Genomic DNA, 17160 nt, shown 5'->3' with positions numbered 1-17160 from the left:
CCAAAAGGAATTGAGGAATATCAACCTTTTTACATGCTTTCTTTCTATTTGACCTATGAAATAAATAAATAAAAATGCTTTTTTTTGGTAGTAAAAACCTCTTTCTGGCACCCTAACTCCATTACACTGGGACTCACTCTTGACTCTAAGTAATGCAACACAGTAGCAGATATGACACAAACTCATCCTCACCAGGATGTCTAACTTCTAGGGAAAAAACAAAGGCCCCAATAATAAAAACCCTAAATACAGCCGTTCCTGGAAGTGGTTCTCGATGTTTTCGTCGATCGGGCCACAAAGTGCAAACTCAAGCACTTGTATTTTTCCCCTTCAACGCGTTACTGCTTCGAGAAACGCAGCGTCTATTGCCTCACATCCTGTGTTGTAAGGAAGTGGGCCAGGCAAGGCCATCAGACAGGCAGCCCCAGAGTTAGTTAACGCTTCACTGTCAGGAGAGTGGGGTAAAAGACAAGAGAGGAGCAACGACTGACACCTGACAAGCTTAAAACAGGAGAAATGTTGCACAGGACGGCCTCCAATGTGTCAGATAAATCAAAGAGCAGCAAGCCGAAGGTACGTAAAAATAAGGGTATCCTGACATGTATGTCACTCTTTTAGACACATTCAAGTAGTTTAATTTAATCAGACACAAAAATATTACAGAAAGGCTTCATGTTATAATGTTATAAAACAATGTTATAAAATACTGAACCCTAAAAGACTAGTTGATGTTTTGGTCCAACTATATATCCAAGTGAAATTCAAAACAACGCCAATGGTAATATATACAAACAATGCAATAACACAATTATTACGGGGAGAAGAATACAACTTTAAAGTGAGACCCTTTAATTCTGCTGCTGTACATGCAGACAGGGGAGTAAATCCTGTCAGACGACGCTGCATTAAGTCAATCCACTGTCTAGGAGTATGGCGCTCATATTTAACCAGGATTTTCCAGGGATTATACTCATTTATATAATTATTTTGGAGATGACGGGGAGCCGGGAGAGATTATAACGACTTTTAGTTATATGAAAAATTAGAGAGAGAGAAACAGGAAAGAATTAAAACCGAGCCAGAGGAAAGCAACTAGAACATATCACCGGCGTCAGAAGGACACAGCAGTGCACTTTATGGATCTATGTATCGACTCATTTTCAATATTGACAGGGTTTCCAGAGAAAACCTCTGCTTCCACATGATTTAATACATGACCACAAATGTAGCACCTCTTTTACAAGCTCTCATTTCAAAACACCTTTGAAACCGACTAAATAATGTGCTGCATATACCAATGTGTGTGTATATATATATATAATAATAATAATAATAATAATAATGCATTTAATTTATATAGCGCTTTTCATAATACTCAAAGACACTTCACATAATTAAAACATCCTAAAAGCTAAAAATAAATAAATAAGAATAGCTAAAATACAGGTAAAACAAATAAAACAAATAAATAGGGACTTTGAGTCGCTCGGACCCTATATATATATATATATATATATATATATATATATATATATATATATATATATATATATATATATATATATATATATATTGAATACTGGAGGTGCCTTTCATTTCAATACACAGTATTTAAGTAGCCAAAGGCAGCTGAACCCACTGGAAAGCTTAATATTTCATCAGTAAAACACGTGCAATGACTTGGTGTTACACACACCGTGCCAGTTGTTTCTATGACAACCCTTTGTTGTTTATTCCTTCCCACAGCGCTCCACCAGCTTCGGCAGGTTTGAGGGTCTCAAACATCACTCGACGCAAGCCAAACCAGAGGAAAATGGAACAAACGCGGTTCGTAGATTTGTTTTTACTTCGTTTGTATATGCAAAAAAATGCATCCATCCAGAAGCAAGACTTCAGTTAATTGTCAATAGAATACCAAGTGGCAAAGTCATTGGATAGAAACAGTCACATTACAAATTGTTTGGACAAAGAAGTAGTAGATAAATATGAGGTTATTTAATACCACAGTGCTGCTGTGCTATGTGGACTAAACCAACTCTCTTTACACAGCTCGCAGAAGAATGTGAGACTTTGGACTCGGACAGACCAGCTGGACTCGGGAAGAAGATGAAGGCGATTTCACTGACCATGCGCAGAAGAATGGGCAAAAAACACGCCAAGTCTTTTTCTGAGGAGGCTGTGAGTCACTGGAAAACACACACATTTCCTATCAGATACACTATTTCCTATATCGGGTAGAATGCATACTCGTGAATTAGTTAATCCAAAGGGTACAGATCACCATTCCAAGAGCATCAATCAACAATTTTTTGAAATGTAAAAAAAATAAAAAAGAAGAAAGAATAATTTATCTCCGTCACAATCTGCCTCATTTACGGCAAACCTGTGTTGTTTTTCTCAGGAGTCTTATCGCTCTCATCTCTCATCGAGCCACATCCTCTCAATAGGAAGCTGATATTCAAATGACGCACTTCACACTCTGACGGACGCTTAAAAAAAACACCTTCTTGTAGTTTTGTGTTTAAAATTGAACGTTGACGAGAGATAAGATGAAGATTTGAGTCACTCGCACAACCTACATCTCTCCCTGGAGCGCTCTGTTCCACGGTGTCTTTTGCTTTTTCATGTAGATTTACTTTATAACGGCACATCTTTTCTCTCCTTTTGATCCTCGCAGGGTGACGACCCAGACAAAGACCCAGAGGCAGAGAGTGTCCCCGCGGCTGAGAAAAACGCTGCAAAGTCAAGCAACTCCTTAGAGAGTCTCTACAGCGGCCAGAGCTCCTCCAGTAAGTACCTGCACACACTGCAAAGGGTCCTGGCTGCATGGTTTTAGCCCACATCTGGGTTACACAACATCCACCGAATGCAAAGTCAGCCGGTGTGTGAATTAACCAGTGCAATGAAGTGTTATTAGATAACCATGACTGTGTAATCATGCTGTGTTTGTCGGTTCAGGTGGCGTGACCAGTGAGTCCAACGGTTCTGGTCAGAGAGACAGCCTGAGGCTGGAGGAGGACGGATCCTACCAGGGGCCGTTCTGTGGCAGAGCTCGCGTGCACACAGACTTCGTTCCCAGCCCGTACGACACAGACTCCCTCAAACTCAAGGTGAGACACAGCGATGTGTGTATGCACCGTGCATTAACGAGTTATAAAGCCTTCTTCTATTCATGCACTGTGTGATTGTTTCCTGTAGGTCGGCGACATCATCAACATCATCAGCAAGCCTCCGATGGGCATCTGGACGGGCATGCTGAACAACAAAGTGGGCAACTTCAAGTTCATCTACGTCGACGTTTTGCCGGACAAAGAGGAAGAAGAGGAAGTCCCGAAGATCCGACAACAGAAGCTGAGCAAAAGACCTCGGCCGAAAACTCTGCTGGAGTTACTGGAGCGACTGAATCTGGAGGTGAGGACAGGGATCACTCACCTGTGAGAGATTATAACAGGCAAGCAGTTAAAAGAGTTTACTCTTTTCTGTTTGCATCCTCCTTGATGTAAGGCTAAGGCTAATCGAACAAAGGAACTCAACCTCACAGATTATATGTAAACACCCGACGTGATTACGTCCCCGTGGTCGGCGATTCACAACTGAAAGGGAGATGAAAGGGCAATGTGCACGCCACTCTTTTCAGGTGCACTATGCGGTAGTAATCGAGACAGCACTTTGGTTGCAGGAGTACGCGTCTGCCTTGCTGCTGAATGGCTACCAGACCGTGGACGACCTGCTGCACCTGCAGGAGAAACACCTGATAGAGCTGAACGTCAAAGACCCCGAGGACCGACGCAAGCTCCTCGCTGCTGCTGAATGCCGCTACACAGGTGAGCATCATACCAAGCGATGACTAACATTAAGTATTATTCACACTTCAGACCACTAATTACTGCTTAATTAAACAGCGACCCCGTCAACTAAAAGACTCGATTAAGACTTAGGTTGCTTATTGTGCAATAACGACTTGCTCACTATACATATTCCTTTTTTTAAATCCCTTTTTTTTTGTCATCGCAGTGTCACAAACTGGCTCAAGGAATGTGATGGCAGGTTTACTTAATGCATCATTCATAAATACAATGGAGTAGATGGATCAGCAATGAAAACAATGAAAGCATGAGGGAGGGGCGTCATCCACCCCGCCCTCTTGAGATTAAGGTCACACATCGGGGAAAAAAGAAGAAGAAAAAAAAGTAATCACACTCCCAAACAACCTAAGTCTATGACAATAAGGGCATATGAAAATCATAATGTCTCACATTCTGTCAATTTAAACCCTTTCACAAGTCCCGAAAAATTATTTCAACCGTCCCGAAATTCTAAATGTTATTATTTTTTGCCTTGTTATTGTCATCTAAAGTCGTTATCTTTCAAACTATCAGGAAATAAATGATTGTATTTTTTATTTAATATTGGCTTTGAATACAAAACAGCTCACAACATTTTTTTGTATAGTTACTCGAGTTTCTATCGAGTTAAAGCCCTAATAAAGTATAGAGACCTTAAATCATGCTTCCCAAAGCAAACGCACAATGTTTTCTCTCCATAAACTCCAAACTGGAATTATTAAATAAGATGAGCAAAGTAGCATACCCAAACAATCCTTTAAACTAAAGACAACAACAACAACAACAACAACAACAACAACAACAACAACAAAGATGTAGCACCAAACCTTGTTCATCAGCCAATCATTTTGCAAAAAGCTTGTGTGGCTTTAGTGATATTCAAACAGCATGAGACGCCAAAGGTAAAGATATTAATATTAATAGGAACATCCTGTTTCTGAAAAGTACTTTATTCTATATAAGTTTGAAATTATTTGCTTTTTTTTCCAATAAAAAGGGTTTTATGTGAAAGTGAAGGCTTTTGAGCCAAACAGAAGAGAAATACATCCTGCGAGAAGCTTAAATGTGATTTCCTGTTACTCAGATAGAGAGTGTAAAATGGGGCCGAAGGTGTTCCTGTAATCTATCTTGAAGCAGAAGGCTGATTATAGCTCGGCGAACGAAAACAAAACTAGTTCCCAGTATGAAGAAGGAACAAGATCCACTGGCTAGTTCAGTCCCCACATGCGTTATTGCAGTTGAAGTGCAAATAAAAGGTCATTGTTTAGTTTTTTTTTCTGCTTGAGCGCCAGTGTAACTAAACAGATGGCGGCGGCTGTGGCGTGACCCCGCCAAGCTTGTTGACTCACATGAGATGCCAGTAATTTAATCAAGCTGAACTCCATTAGGTTAGCGATTTGGCAACCTGGACGGGAGGATTAGTAGCTCCCATCAGTGTAGTAGGAATATTAAAGAATGGAGGAATATTTTTTACTCTGTGAAAGTGGGAAAGTACAAGTCAAGGAGGACGTAAAATGACGAGGTGTCATATCCAAAAGAAGAAGCTTAATTTGCTGGGTCACACCTGCAGATGGTATTTCAGTATTTGGGTCATTTGGTCACACATTGCTCTTGTTTCATTTTTACAATTAATCAGCATCTAAATACGAGTTATTTTCCACTAACTGAAGCACTCGGCATGTATTTTTTTCATTCTATAATGTGGTTTGGAAACCGAAGCTTGTAAATATGGTGACATTCGATCTAATTCCATTTTGGTTTGTGGCCGCAGGTGACGTTGTCGGGGATGCGGAGGAGCTGAGATCCTCCCACAGTCTACAGGAGGAGGACAGCGACTGTCCCAGAGACTCGGGTTGCTTCATTCCATCCGAATGTTAAGACAACAAAGGACGCCGTGGACTCTCAATGTGATGGAATTCAGGGTTGCGGGTTTTCTTATGACGTCACGCAAACATCCCTTATTACAACAAGGTAGCCACAAGCTTGCCTCACGTAAAAAGTGGGCTAAATGTGTGACAGGGAGAACAAACAACCACTATTCTAAATGTCATCTTGTCCATTTTATCGACGGGAGGAAAACACGTCTGTTCAGAAAGGGCCAAATGTTTGGCGTTGTGTTGTTGTTGCCTCATGCAGAAAACATCACACTCACACTTCCTTGGGTCCTCAGCAATACTCCTGCCATGTGACATGAGTCACACACCCAAGTGGAGAAACACAGCTGAAATACATCTCCAGTTTGGACTTTATTGAGTTATTGTACCGCAAAATAACTCAAAAAGACCTCAAAGCACATCAGTATATGCAACTCAACTGTACAATTCTTACTGCGTACTTCTACTTCAGAGGAAACCATTGAAGTACAACGTTCACCTGACAGAGAAATGGTACTAGTTACATTTCAGATTCAGATTTTGTTCACAAAATCTAATAATAATATTAATAATATAATAATTACAACACAAGCTGAATGCATTATTATTCATTAAACATTGTATTGCAAGTGAAAGCTCCACATTGAACAGAAGTTAAGTAATTTTAAGCACATAGTTTTATTTAAATAAACTAAAAAAGTAAAGCAGGCTCCAGTTTGCCTGGGGTCCCCAAATCTCTAAACCCGATAAAAACTGCTTGTTTTGAACTGTGAAAGTGAAGAAGAGCCCGGTTGTAACGTTAATATCCAGTATCCGTTACTTATCCAAGATCCGTGTTACTATCCTGTTACTATCCAGTTACTGTGTGTGGTTAGACAGACACGCTTGCTTCATACAGTAGTTAGGTAATATTCAACTTGTACATTCTCTATTTTTTTGTTGTTGAAAAAGTGACATTTCATTGATTAAATGCCACTTGTATTTATTGCATTGTAAATCATTTATTGTTTTCTTTTTCTCCATATAAAGCCTTTATGTATCACATCTGCATCACCAGCATTCTCATCAAATCCAATCTCAATTATTCAACCTACAATGCAATCTTTTTTTTCTTGGTGAATGGATTAATTTTGAAATGTGGTGTCCGGGTTTGAACAACGCATATTCAAATCCTGCCTATATAATGTACACTGTACAGGAAAACACATGTTATTTTGTAAATGTGCGTGTTTTAATAACGAATGTATGAGAGAGAGAGAGAGAGAGAGAGTATGAACTCACGTAAAAGTTAGCATTCAACTGTTTTCAAAAAAAAAATTGTAAATAAAATCAAAGAAATACAATTATGATTTGTTTGGTCAGTCAGGATTATTTATTTCATCTTCCAGTGCTTGATGCGAAAAACATCCACGAATTAAATATTATATTATATATTAAATTAATGAACAATATAATATAAAAAGGGATTTTTACTTTGATAATGTAAAACGTTAGTGAGAATATTGTATTCAAATGTTGTTACGTATTAATGAATTTAACGTTAATTTAATAAATCCATTGTTTCCTTCATTTAAATGAAATTAAATCATATTTATTTTAACATTTAGTTTTAACTTGGCTCTACCTGGTTGAAGCAATGGGAACGTCACGAAACTTTCGTGCTCGTTGAATGTCGCTAGCGTTGACGGGAAATGTAGTCTAACGCTAGATTCGGTTGCTACGTCCGGTACGTCCATGGCGTCTGCCGTGAACTACATTACCCAGCAGCCGCAAAGGAGTACTGCAAGGATGACGTGTATTTCGTTGGTCCACTGGAAAACTCCCCGCATCCAGTGGTGAAAGCCGGCAGTTGGGTCACATTTAACCTCAATTTGAACAACTTAAAGATAATTTTGTGAATTTATAAGCGGCGGGTGACTTCGCAACTGTGTGACAATGTCCGGAGAAATTTCTATGATCGGTAAGTTAAATGACACTTGTGTTTTCTTCCGATAATTAACGTTAGCCGGCGACTGGATGCTAACGCACGAGCTAGTTAACTAACTAGCTAACTTGTCCACATCACCTGTAATGCGCGTGTTGCCACACAGGTTCGGTCATCCTGGCCCTGTTCCTGGCCGGCTACCTGGGCCAGCAGTACTTGCCGCCCCCCAAACCCAAAGTGATCGGCCTGGATCTGGGCACCACTTTTTGCTCGGTCGGCGTCTTTCATCCGGGCAGCGGGGACGTGGAGGTGATCGCGGACGAAGAAGGGAGGAAGAGCATCCCGAGCGCCGTCTCGTTCACCGCCACCGCGGTGCTGGCCGGACACGAAGCCGTGGACCTGGCCGACAGCAACCCGCAGAACACCGTCTACGATGGGAAGAGATTCATCGGGAAAATATTTGAAGCGGAGGTGCTGGAGCAGGAGAGTGCTCGGTACCCGTTTAAGGTGGGTCATGGTGGGGTTGATTTAACACTAGCAGTGTGTGTGTGTGTTTTTTAGGATTATGACCCACGTCATTAGCCTTTTTTAAGGCTCAGATATACACATCACCGTTTTTTTAGGCTAGTAGCTATAGTTAGTTTATTTGTCTCAAATAATGGCTTAATCACTCAGCCTTCAAATTACTTGTTTTGTCTGACCAACAGCCCCAATCCCATAGATATTCAATTTAAAATGAAGTAAAACCTCTAAAATCTTCACCTTTTGATAAACTGGAAACAAGAGAATGTTGAAACATGCTGAAATATCATAAATGTTGTTAATTCCTTTCCCCCAAAATAGACTAATTGATTAACATAACTTTGCTTGAGTAAATAAAAAAAAAAAACCTGTTGCCTGTAAGTTTAATAGTTTTTTTATCTCTCCAGCCTCACTAGTTTCTTTGCACTTCTTCCAGGTGATTAACAATAATGGGAGCGCAGAGTTTCTGCTCTCCACCAACCATACCTTCACCGTGAGCCCGGAGTTCATCGCCTCTCGGCTGCTGCTGAAGATGAGGAAGATGGCCGAGCGGCGGCTTGACATGCGCATCCAGAAAGCCGTCATCTCGGTGCCGGCCGAGTTCGACGAGAGACAGAGGAATTTCACCGTCAGGGCCGCCAACCTCGCCGGTCAGTCCTCTAATTATTTTTAATCTGATGTTGGATGTCGTAGTGGGTGATTTTTAAAACACGCAGCCGACTACTAATGATAACCATAGCAGCCTCTCTAGCCCGAAAGCATTAACTATACGAGCTACACACACTGCACTAGTAATATAACTTGTGTACATCTGTCTTGCAGGCCTGGAGATCCTGCGTGTGATCAACGAGCCCACGGCTGCAGCCATGGCCTACGGCCTGCACAAGGTGGACGTGTTCAACGTGCTGGTGGTCGACCTTGGGGGAGGAACCCTGGATGTTTCTCTGCTCAACAAACAGGGAGGCATGTTCCTCACCAGAGCCATGGCAGGTAATGTGTTTCACTGCTCGAGTGATAAGAGATAGGCGCTGATAAGAGCCGACGGTTGTCTAAAAAATTAGCTTTACCTTTTGCTGTGCAGTTCATGTCCCAGTTAAAGTCTTAAAGTATCATTTTCATTTGGCTCTTAACAGTTTAAAATAATAACTTTTACCTGGATTCAGTTAGTCCTATGTCTGTTTAGATAACAATCTGGTTTAGCTTCTTTAATCTGAGATTTTGCAAAGCAGCCGTTGTTTTAATTAGAGGTGTTGATGGAGGGAGCAGTGGCCTAATCTTAAATGGACTGTTTTTCGGTAGGGAATAACAAGCTGGGAGGTCAAGACTTTAGCCAGAGGTTGCTCCAGTACACCATGGAGCGAGTCCAACAGGAGTTTGGCGTCCCACCCGCTCTCAAAGAGGACATCCACCGTCTCCGACAGGCCGTGGAAGCCGCTAAGCTCAACCTCACCCTCCAACCCAGCGTCACCATCCGTGTGCCCTTGAGCCTTCACATCCACGACAGTTCGGAGTCGGCCCGAGGCGCCGCTCCCGCTCCGGTTCTCTTCCAGGCCGTCATCACTCGCGAGCTGTTTGAGGAGCTCAACGAGGACCTTTTCGAGAAGATCCTGGCTCCCGTGGAGACTGTGTTAGCCGAGGGCCGCCTGGACAAAGCAGACGTGGACGAGATCGTTCTGGTTGGAGGGTCCACCAGGATACCGCGGATCAGGAGGCTGATCAGTGAGTACTTTGGGAAGGACCCAAACACATCGGTAGACCCTGACCTGGCTGTGGTTACAGGTGTAGCCATACAGGCCGGCATCATGGGGGGCTCCTGGCCTCTACAAGTGAGCGCTATAGAAATCCCCAACAGACACCTGCGCAAGACGAACTTTAGCTAATCTTTATGAAGGTTATTTATTAAGATAAAAGGGATGCCTCAGAGACTCGCCACCGATTCTTCACGGTTTCCTGCAAAAAATGTTTCTAAAGGAAGAAAAAAGACAACCAAAAGACACCGTCACCAGAATGAAGACATCCAAGACTCAGGTTATTTAACGCATTTTGCTTTTCTTGACCGCCGGCTGTGGCAGACAAAATTAGTGATGATTTCCGTTTTGAAACCTAACGACATTCCTTTTGGACGGATAGCCAAGTGAGCAGCCCTGGTGTCCGTTTTCCACGTCAAGTTGCTTTTGTTGCACGAGAAGCTTCAGTAGAAAAATAACTGATGAAATGTGACCGAAAAGCCTCGATCACTGATCCTTTGATTATGATAGATACTTTAATGGTGTTTTAATTCAGGGAACAACCTTTTTTTTTTAAAGGACTTTCAGAGTAGCCAGTACATCTTCAGCTATTTATGTATTTATTCCCATTCAGAGAGTGTATGTGTGTGTTTTGACGTCTTTCCCTCAAAGGTTGATACAGTGTACTTGTTCAGAAAGCTGCTGTATATTGTTTGAATCTCAATGAAGAGGCGAACCACTGCAAGCTAGTGGTTCTATCCGAGGAGTGTAAAGATGTAGTTGTGCACAAAAGATAATGTCAAACATTCCCTACATTGACAACTCGCCTCCATTAAAATAAAGATGACGGTGTATGTTGGAGAAAGCCTTAATGTTCACGCCACCCCCCTCCTTTTGAATGAAATACCGACTGCAATAATTGTCCCTGAGAGGGAAAGAGAAGTGTTGCTTTAAGGACTTCCACTTGTTGGCCAACTTTTTTTTGTGCAATAGTGTGCTTTATTTAAATGACTTACACTCATATTTGTGCTGCAGGAAAATCATCTTTCCTGCAGAAGGACATTTTGTTACATTTAGCTGACGCTTTAATCCAACGCGGCTTACACCATAGACCGTACTATACACCGTAGACACAGCTGTCTTGCTCAAGGACACGTCGACTAGGGCGGGGATCGAGCCACCGATCCTCCCGATTTGAAAGACGGAGCTGCTAACCACTGACCCACAGTCTCCCAAGTGGTTGCTTCCTGCTGCCTTGTGATAATCCAGAAATGTATTATCGTCACATTTAGGATGTCCAATGAAAGTTATCAGGCGCCTTTTTAATTTATTTCATATTTATAATTAGCTCTTTCTTCTGGTAGACTGTAAACTGGTTGTTGTACATCCAGTATGAAAGGTGATTTCCATTTGTGTCTTTGGGAAACAAAACCCAGAATAATGACCAGGTGGTCCAATAAAAAAACTTTTTTTCCTCAACCAAGAACTCAAGTCACCTGCCTTTTTTAAAAATGTTTTTCTCAACTTATTCTCATATTCCTGGGCAACATGCAAAGTTCTTAACACATTCATCATGTTTTAAAGATCAGTTTTTTTTAAAGATAATTTTTCCGTTGATTCAATGAATATGGATAACAATAGAAAGTCCAGAGACCAACCGTGAATCCACATCACCTCAGTACCTAGAAATAAAATGTGGCGGCTCAGCTGGTAGTGGGTTGTGTGTTAATTGTAGGACTGGTGGTTCAAACTAAACGGAACAAAAAAAACTCATGTGAAGATTTATTTTATTTTTTTACTTCTGGAGGCACAATAACACCCAAATAAAGAAAATAAACACAAAGCAGTTCATTTCTTGACCCTGTGCTGCCTGTTGCGATACTTGGCGCTTGCAGCTTCATGTTCACATTTAGCACCCACTTCATTTACCTACAGCAGTCGGTTTAACACCAGCAACCAACATCACGATGCAGTCCGCCAACAACAGAACACCACAGGCTGCAGTTCAGAGGCTGTGGAGGAAGTGTAGTGACTCCCACCTTGACCAGGATATTGCTAATTATTATTCATCACTGTCACATTGTTCAAATGTAATGCTTAGTTGGCTGGAGCAACACGCACGCACACACACACACACTCCTTTTATGTACAATAATACACTCAACATAGCACTGCACACAGGGTAAAAAAAAAATATACCCAGCTAGAACACACACACGCACCGTTCACATCTTTAAAAAACGAATCCAAAACACATTCACGTTAACCACAAAGACGGCACACATCTTCACCCCCTCAAACCATTTACCAGTTGTACTGGGAGCACAGCTCACATGCGTCAGTTCATCATTACAGTTACATGCACTGGTCAAAAGTAGGGCAGGTGTGGGGGGGCTTTCAGCCTCTATCAAAATGATTATCTTACATACAGGAGAAGGCAGGACTTCTGTAAACAGCTTGTTCATGTTTTCTTCTTTTTCATCTTTAAATATAAATATCAACGTTAGTACTTCTGTGAAACGCGGCACGGCGGCGTGCTGAAGGAAGGCGAGAGCATAACGAGCCGTTAGCTTTTTAGTCTCATGCTGTGGATTAAGCCTCGTGAAAAGCCCTGTTTTTATAAAGAAATCCATCTGCAGAGAGAAGAATATTGTGTACAGTGGTTTAAAAACAAGAAACCGCTTTGGGAAAATTAGCTTAAAAAACAAAAAGAATCTGGAAACGCATCTTTAAAAAAAAAAATTTAAAAAAAAGAAGCTGGCGTTGGTAACTCAGGAGGGGGCCTCTCGGACATTTAGATGCGGGAGAGGAGGCCACAGATTTGGCGAATTCCATTAATAAAAAGTGCGTGTAGTCCCGTGTGATATACAGTATGTCTGACAAGCAAGACACAAAACTATTTACAGAATGTACACAAAGCAACCGGGTGGTGGTCTTCTCCATCAGATACAGCAGTCTGTCAGTTCATCAGTAGGACAGGACGAGGAGTTCAGGAAGGATGTAAACACCGGGAGGGAGCGCTGCCGCCGGCGCCTCACCACAGCAGAGTCACACGGGCACAATCACTGGCTGATGCCCTGATTGGTGTAGTAGTCGTAGCCCTCGTCCGGAAACAGCTCATCAGCACCGCCGACTCCATTCCCCACCTCTGGAGGGCGCCAGAGGAATACAGAAAATATATATATTTTTTTTAAAAGTCTGTACTGTGTGATGACACGCACGCACTTTTCAAACCACATCAGTTTACAAGAAAAACACTCAACTTGTCAAAAGAGATGACAAAACAAAAACAACGAACGGGTTGAATGAATTGAAATGAATGGGGGGGGTTTGGGGGAATGTGGACGAGAGCTGGCACTGATGTGACTCACCTTTGACCCCCAGCACTCGAGGCTCTCTAGACAGACTGGGGCGTCTATAAGCTCCCCCCTACGCATGACGTGGTCTCCAGTGGGAGGGCAGTGGGGGAGGTTTGGTGCATGAAGGGGTGGATGAAGGGGAGAAGGGCAGAGAAGTGGCAGGCAACGAGGGATGCAATGGATGCAATAAAAAGGAAGAGGTCACTGCTGGAGGAGGAGGTGGTAGCATGGACAGGAGGTGGTGCACATCACACAGGCCGCTACTGGGCTTGACCTTCAACGGGGGAAGAGAGGAGCGAGAACATTCACACTCAAGACAGATGCATGCTGGGATGCAGAGTCATGCTAGTTGGGCACCTGAAACTCGAAAACGGCTCATTCCTCATCTTTAACTTTACAGAGTTTTTTTTTTGTAAATCAGCGAATAAAATGTAAAGATTTTTATTTTTATTTATTATTCGGAGTTCAGGAGCCCAAACAACAACACTACAAAACGTTGAGGAGTGACCAACGCGTCCCTCTCGTCTCACCAGAGAAGATAAGTTTCTCCTTCATGACGTTGAGGTCTCTGCTGGACCTCCTGACCGCGGCGCTCAGCATGATCTGCTCGGGGTTGTAGCTCCGCATGCCGCTCATCCGATACCTGCGGGGTCACATTCAGTAAGTCAGAGATCTTCCAGAGACAATATCATCACTAAATGCCGCTGCCTCTGCTCACAATACGCAGGTCAGGGTCACGTTTTGTCCCAAAGAGGGAGAACATCTACATTTCTTTTAAAAGGAGCGATGGACTTGATGGACTGACTCGGTTTAAAAAGGGAATTAAAACGGTTCGTTTGACCTGCAGATTTGGTTAAAAAGGACAATTACTCTACATTTGGATCATATAAATGCAGATACAAAACAATTTACTTGCTTTTTATCAAATCGAAGTGTATATTGCATAGTTTATAAAACACCCTTTATTAAAGTGTTTATGTTACAACTAACGGAGCCGAGTCGTGATCAATCCCACTGGAGGTAAAAATAAATATAATGCAGGTGAATAAATGATAAATAATTTGTTAATAAATGGATTCTGGTCCAGATCCTCCGCAGCCTTTTTCCAGAAGGTGATCAAATAGAATAATCAATCAAAGATGTTTCACAACCTGGCAAACCATAATGTCTTAATCTGTTTAGCATTACTGAATGACACCCATTGGCTATTGGCTACAACTCTTATTATAAAATAGTGCCACATTTCATACTATTACAGCATGTGCTGCAGTAACAGATTTGCAGAAACGCATCAGACTACAGTCATTTTAATTTCTCCCTGCAGTCATTGCATAGCTGTTGAATATATCTTAATTAAAACAACGCAATTAATTACAGGACATTTTGCTCCTTTCGGTTTTCACTTATCAACATTTGTGAGTTCACTCATTCACTGAGAACTGCATCCTTGCTTTAATGGAAAGTCTTTATTTCAATTACTTTAACTGAAGAGCATTAGTCACAATAAACTGGAACTAATGCGCAGAGGAAATTAGGAACAGAAATGCAAACAAGCAAGCTCTTAGTTCAATAACAGCCAATCCTGAGGCACTTTGCCTGATGAATTTATATCCATACTTCATTTTGGACATTAAGTCGTTTGGCTTAATGAGATGGATAATACATTTAAAAAGTCATTGGCGTCTTAATGCTGTGGATATTTTATGCTGTCTGGGTGGAAAGCATTCATTTTATTTAGCCCACAGGGAGGAAGACGTGAGCTCCTCCCTCTAGAGGAAAGTGGCAGCAGTGCAGTACAATGATTCAGGTGATTCAGGTGAGACAGAGAGAAGTGAAGGAGAAAATAATTATGGAAACAGTGGAGAGAAAAATCAGATGGAGTTTGATTTCATAATAAAAGACAACAAACAAGAAAATAGAGGAACAATGGAAAAACGAGAGAGGAGTCAAACGAATGCTTGAACAAGAGAATGGAGGATGGAGAAAGACAGAAAGACGGTGAAAGAAGAGAAGACTTTGGGTCGGAAGAGGTGACCCAGTTACCTGATCATGTGATAGCTGAGAGAAGAGGCCAGAATGCAGCAGAGGAGGAGAAGAGCATGCACATCAGGCAGAGGAGAGGGGACGAGGACGAGGCAGAAGGACAACAAAAGGACAAAAGAAGGCGGGAGACAAGAGAGGTCAGTTTAGAAGCCGGCGGAAGCTACTGGAGAGCTCGGGCTAAGCCGCACCAGAACTTCAAAAAGAACACAGGAGGAGGAGGAGGAGGCCATCTGTCTCTGGAGGGTCACAGAAACAAACAAAACCACTCCCTCCTGCAGATAGAGGAAACACTGGAGAGGTGTGAAGGTTTACACATGTTAGCTAAGAGAAGACATGCTCATACAAAGTACATCTCGTAAAGAATAAAACAAAGTTCCCTTCAGCGATCGTAATGTTGTGTTCTTTCCAGCGATGTCTTTATTAGCAAAATCGTTTAGAAATAAATGTATCAGAACACAAGCGACCAGTGTAAATATGTACGAGCCGTTATTCTAATGATGTGTTCCAGGTCTACCGAGGGAAACGGTAAAGAGTTGTAATTACTGGTGTGCACGCCGCATGTGGGAGAGGCACGCAGCCAAAACAAAAAGATCAGTCTTTTCTTTTCTCTCCGAACACCAGCAGAGAAATGGAGAAACATTTAAGTGTTTGCCCAAAAACTCGACACGATAATGACTCGACAGTTAAATCCTCAAGCGGCTGTACTTACTTCTGGAAAATGAATATTCCTACGACTACAGCAAAGGAGATGAGGTCCACAGACACCCACATCAGGCAGTATTCATCTGGTCTCTGGAAACACACGCGCACACAGTTTTATAGCACAAGCCACCACCGGGAGGTACTACACACCAACAATACAATCTCTCATCCACCCCGTCTTGTATTAATACTTCTGCAAATGCATTTTTCTAATAAATCCACAATTAAAAAAGGTCTTTCAGATGTGCATTCAAAAAGGCAATACACTTGAACAAAATCCTTCACGTCATGTAAAAGGAACATATGATGAAAACCTGCAAAAAAGATGAAAAAAAAAAGATGTCTACTTTAGAGGATAGAAATTCAATGTCAGTGGCCTTAAGACATCTAAAAGACAGACTTCACAGTTGACATCGACATACAGGACAGCAGATGCCCCCCCTAACAGCTTAAACTCTCCCTGCACCACAGCCCTGGGGGGGTGCGAGCCATGTTTAGAGGTTTCAGGAGACAACTGAACTAGAAAAGCACGAGTCATGCGCGACAGGATATAGTACAGCGATGACGCTCGTCTCCCTCTACTGTGCTGGGACCTCGGATGAGTGTTGACAAATAAAAGAGGATGCAGGAAATAAACGGACTTGATGAGTTCAGTTGAAAGATGGGCTCCCGTGTTGGCACCACCTGTTAAAATGTAGTTTAGTCATGCAGGGGAGATGGAGCTGAAGGCGAGGAGACAGGTTGTCATCTAATACCGGCTACACTATATCAACCACGCGGCTTGTCATGCAGGTGACACTCAGTTATATCTATCGATCAAGCCAGAGGAGACCAACCAGCTCGCTAAACTTCAAGCAAGTTCAACTTGGATGACCTGCAACTTCCTGATGTTAAACTCAGACACAACTGAAGTTATTTTACTGGGCCCTGAACACCTTAGAGATCAATTATCTGGTGATGTGGTTTCTGTAGATGGCATTGCTCTGGCATCCAACACCACTGTAAAGAATTTCAGCGTTATCTCTGATCAGGACTTCAAGGAATGCATTTTTCACCTACGTAACATTTCAAAAAAATCAGGCACATCTTCGAAATTATGCAGAAAAACTGGTTCACGCGTTTGTTACTTCTAGATTACTGCAGCTCCTTATGATCAGGCTGCTT

The 17160-nt window shown here is 42.1% G+C and overlaps 3 protein-coding genes across 6 annotated transcripts in view; 2 read left to right on the top strand and 1 right to left on the bottom strand.

Annotated features, from left to right (window-relative positions):
• The first annotated feature begins 406 nt into the window (after positions 1–406).
• On the top strand, positions 407–7068 carry samsn1a (SAM domain, SH3 domain and nuclear localisation signals 1a). The gene is made up of 8 exons (XM_034548122.1): positions 407–573; positions 1747–1827; positions 2050–2178; positions 2678–2789; positions 2959–3110; positions 3199–3411; positions 3680–3824; positions 5617–7068. Exons 1-8 carry the CDS (start codon positions 517–519, stop codon positions 5721–5723), a joined length of 996 nt encoding a protein of 331 aa, XP_034404013.1. The 5' UTR covers positions 407–516; the 3' UTR covers positions 5724–7068.
• A 427-nt stretch (positions 7069–7495) lies between these two features.
• Positions 7496–11378, top strand: hspa13 (heat shock protein 70 family, member 13). The gene is made up of 5 exons (XM_034548088.1): positions 7496–7679; positions 7810–8150; positions 8602–8815; positions 8988–9155; positions 9465–11378. The coding sequence occupies exons 1-5, from the start codon at positions 7655–7657 to the stop codon at positions 10043–10045; spliced, it is 1329 nt and encodes a 442-aa protein (XP_034403979.1). The 5' UTR covers positions 7496–7654; the 3' UTR covers positions 10046–11378.
• A 283-nt stretch (positions 11379–11661) lies between these two features.
• Positions 11662–17160, bottom strand: part of gdpd5b (glycerophosphodiester phosphodiesterase domain containing 5b) — a 40921-nt gene continuing 35422 nt past the window's right edge. The window contains exons 14-17 of one of the 4 annotated variants that reach the window (XR_004610698.1): positions 16004–16086; positions 13782–13894; positions 13264–13525; positions 11662–13040 (exon numbers count right to left, since the gene is read on the bottom strand). Coding sequence is in view for 2 of the 4 variants with exons in the window: in XM_034548086.1 (XP_034403977.1) it covers positions 12955–13040; positions 13782–13894; positions 16004–16086 (282 nt within the window). In the remaining 2 variants the exon portion in view is untranslated. The remainder of the gene's footprint in view (positions 13041–13263; positions 13526–13781; positions 13895–16003; positions 16087–17160) is intronic. The other 3 variants (XR_004610699.1, XM_034548086.1, XM_034548087.1) reach the window with 3 other exon arrangements.

Source organism: Cyclopterus lumpus, chromosome 13 (genome assembly GCF_009769545.1).
Source record: "Cyclopterus lumpus isolate fCycLum1 chromosome 13, fCycLum1.pri, whole genome shotgun sequence".
Taxonomy (NCBI): Eukaryota; Metazoa; Chordata; class Actinopteri; order Perciformes; family Cyclopteridae; genus Cyclopterus; species Cyclopterus lumpus.
Note: the sequence above shows the minus strand (reverse complement) of the source record. Positions and strands in the feature narration are given on the sequence as shown.